This window comes from Triticum urartu, chromosome 7A, assembly GCF_056163025.1.
Source record: "Triticum urartu cultivar PI428250 chromosome 7A, HENAU_Tu73, whole genome shotgun sequence".
Classification (NCBI taxonomy): Eukaryota; Viridiplantae; Streptophyta; class Magnoliopsida; order Poales; family Poaceae; genus Triticum; species Triticum urartu.
This window is the reverse complement of record NC_141879.1, coordinates 41,363,613-41,367,081: the sequence shown is the minus strand read 5'-3', so window position 1 is coordinate 41,367,081 and position 3,469 is coordinate 41,363,613. Positions and strand designations below refer to the sequence as shown.

At 57.5% G+C, this 3,469-nt stretch overlaps 1 protein-coding gene across 1 annotated transcript; it reads right to left on the bottom strand.

Moving 5' to 3' along the window:
- Positions 1–451: 451 nt before the first annotated feature.
- LOC125530271 (protein LYK5) lies at positions 452–2,783 on the bottom strand. The gene has a single exon (XM_048694660.2). It carries the CDS (start codon positions 2,751–2,753, stop codon positions 786–788), a length of 1,968 nt encoding a protein of 655 aa, XP_048550617.2. The 5' UTR covers positions 2,754–2,783; the 3' UTR covers positions 452–785.
- Positions 2,784–3,469: the final 686 nt, after the last annotated feature.

The following is a 3,469-nucleotide window of genomic DNA, read 5'->3' as shown; positions in this document are numbered from 1 at the left end:
ACCGCATGGTGAACGGTAAATTTGAAAAAAACCATTACAAAAATCTGAATTTTTTTGGGATCCAATATGCTTACATGCGCAAGGTGCGACCAACTTTTCGTGCTCTTTTGACACTCGAGGAGCTCAAAAAGTTTCAGATTTTTTTTGAATTTACTATTCATCAGGCAGATATTTTAAATTTTTCCCACGAGCTCCTCGAGAGCCAAAAGAGCACGAAATTTTGTTGGCATCTTGCGCATGTAAGCATATTCGACCCCAAAAAATTTCAGAATTTTTTAATGTTTCTTTTTTGAATTTACCGTTCACCATGCGGTTTTGTGGCGGTCAAAACCAGTCAACGTGCTCAAAATCTGGTTTAGGACCAAACTTATCCGGTTTTAAGACTTGAGGGACCAAATGTATACCAAAAAATATTGAGGGATCAAGTTTATACTTTGTGGGAACTTGAGGGAACAAAAACATACTTTTCTCTTTTTTTATTGATGGATGGATTTACTCACACCAGTTGCAGCATCAGTTATCGTTGCATGCAAAACTGTCGCAACATTTTTCATGGCCGTTCGCAGCATCTAGGTGCCGCTAGCAGCAAAACAACTACTGTGACGTCTCTCATTTGAGACTGAGTTTTAGACACACCTGTGGACGTTTGTTTTATTTGATTGATGATGGTGCTAGCAACACAAGTCTATAGGATGCGTACGCCGACGGTGACCTGCTCTGTAATATGCGCTACTAATGTGGACTTATTGTTCCCGAGCAGGACAGTAGGTGGAGATCCGGTGGCCTCAGGGTCCAATTGTACTGTACACCCCCGACAGCGAAAGGAGCACCTTGGCCATGGGCGGCCGCGCCCGGGGCTCCCGAGCCACGCACCTCAACGCCAACGCGAGCATGGCGACCGCCACATCCAACGGGTACTGCCCGCCCAGCCGGCCGTCGATGAACGCCGTCACCCTGTCCAGCAGGTCGTCCTTGGCGCCGTCGCCGTCTCCCAGCCGGCCCAGCCCTTCCGCCTCCTCCCAAAGCAGCACCACCTTCCCGTCGTTGTCCGGTGCCACCGCCGCCTCCTTCCCTGACAAGAGCTCAAGCAGGACGACGCCGAACGCGAACACGTCGAGCTGGGGGCCGATCAGCCCGTGCTCCAGGTACTCGGGCGCTAGGTAACCCTGCGTGCCCACCACGTTCCGGGTCATCCACAGGCCGATGTCATCGTCGTCGGCGTCGACGGTGATCGCGCGCGCGAGGCCGAAGTTTGAGAGCTTGGCGCGGAAGCACGCGTCGAGGAGGATGTTGCTGCTCTTGAGGTTCCTGTGCACGTAGGGAGGGTCGGTGTAGTTATGCAGGTAGTTGAGCCCGCCTGCCACGTCCAGCGCCACCTGCACGCGCTGGCTCCATCCGAGCACCTCGCCGCCGTTGAAGCGCAGCCAGTCGCTGAGCGCACCGTTCTCGGCGAACTCCAACACCATGTACGTGTTGCCGCCGTGCATGCAGAGGCCCGACAGGCAGATGAGGCTCGAGTGGTTGAGGCGCCCCAGGACGCTAACCTCGGTCTCAGCGCCCATGTCGTCACCGGGCACGCGCTTCACGGCCGCGGCGCCGCCGTTGATCACCGCGCGGTAGACCGACGAGTTCCCGAGACGCTGCTCCTCCGAGAAACCTGATGTCGCCCTCTCTAGATCCCCGTAGTCGTGCACGGTCAGCGACCACACCGCCTCGCGCACGTCCACTGCCTCCACCGTCGGCCACATCAAAGCTCCCTTCGCCGGAGCCTGACATGGGGCGGTCTTCGTGTTTCGGTCGCCGTGTCGGCAGCACCGACGCCATAGCAAGAAGAGAGCAAGCACGGCACCCAAAGCAAGAGCGCTGCATCCAGCACCAACGCCGACGGTGATCCACCACCGGCTGGATTCACTGGAACTGGCCGTCGGGACCAAATCAGATGCCGGTGCTGGTGGCGCTGCCGGAGGCGCCGGCAAGACTACCGGTATTTGAGACGTGGGCGGGTCCTTGAGCGGAACGAGCATGGTGGTGAACGGGTACACGGTGGTGTCGTCGGTGATGCCGTTGGCATGAAGCAGGGCCTGGTAGTCCGCGCCGAAGCGCTGAGCGACGGTGAACGCGTTGTCGTCCCAGTCAAGGACGTAGGTGACGAGGTACCTCACCCCGGCCGCGGCCTGCGCGGCGGACGGGCACGCGCAGCGGAGCGGCACGGTGAGCGCGACGCCGGGGTGGATGTCGCTGTCGCGCACGGGGTTCTGGGCCATGAGCGCCTGGCAGGTGGAGAGCCCCTGGTACGTGTCGTCGGCGATGGAGAAGTAGGTCTCGTCGACGAACTGGACGGCGTAGGCGGCGTCGTGCTGGTAGCGGCCGGCGGCCGTGCAGGCGCAGGGGACGGGGACGAGGAGCAGGGTGTTGTTCCCGACCGGGGAGGCGAGGGGCACGTCGTTGGCCGCGGCGATGGCGGGCGCGCTGGCGTTGAGGAGGTAGGCGACGGTGATGGGCGAGCCGTAGGTGGGCAGGTCGGAGCGGAAGGCCAGGTAGGTGTCGCATGCCGGCGGGGAGCTGGAGGTGTTGGTGCAGGTGTAGCCGAGGACGGAGCTGCCGTTGTTGGCGTAGCAGTCGGACTGCGCGTTGGCTTGGTACTCCTGCTGCGCCGCCGCGAGCGGGATCAGCGCCAGCGCGAGGAGGACGTGGTGGACGGTGATGGCCATTGCCATGGCGGCTGCTGGGGCACGGCCGCGGAGATGGGGCATGGTCAAGCTTACTTGTAGCTGTCAATGGCAATGGTCACCACGTACTCAATCAAGTGTGATCAGGAGGACTTTTCCAACCACAAGAGGTCAGCTGCCCGGACAAGACAAGGAGGTCCCCACCCACTTTCAGCTGGGTGGGCCCAGCAACGTCAGCATCCTGCGTGGCGTCGTGCCCAGTCTTGAGAAAGAGTACACACGATCTTGCTCGTTGACGCTGACGAAAACACACCCGCACACACGCGAACGCTCCACACGAACGTTGTATTTGGTTACGTAGTCTTACTTAAACTTCACAATCTAATTCTCTCGCCCAGTGATTTTCGCGGGGTGGGGACCCGCCGGCCATTTTCTGTTCCAATCCATTCACACCAACACGTAAGTTTACCTACAATATGTACCTACGTGAAGCAAAGCCTAATTTTTTTTAAACACACGCAAACGCTCATGTATACACGCACACTCAAGCCTATAAACGCACACACACACATCCTACATTTATGAACACATTCGAGAGACCGAGTTGGCACATCATCTTGAATCCTGATGGATTGGTTCTACCATGAGGAGCCTAACCATCTGAGCTACTCCCTCCGTTCCGAACTACTTGTCGTGGGTATGGATGTATCTAGATGTATTTTAGTTCTACATACATCCATTTCTGCGATGAGTAATTTGGAATGGAGGGAGTACGTCTCAATTAGCATGTGTCTGATGTT

Bases quoted from the DNA above. Each gene is read 5' to 3' on its own strand.
- LOC125530271 (XM_048694660.2), bottom strand. From the start codon at position 2,753: ATGCCCCATCTCCGCGGCCGTGCCCCAGCAGCCGCCATGGCAATGGCC.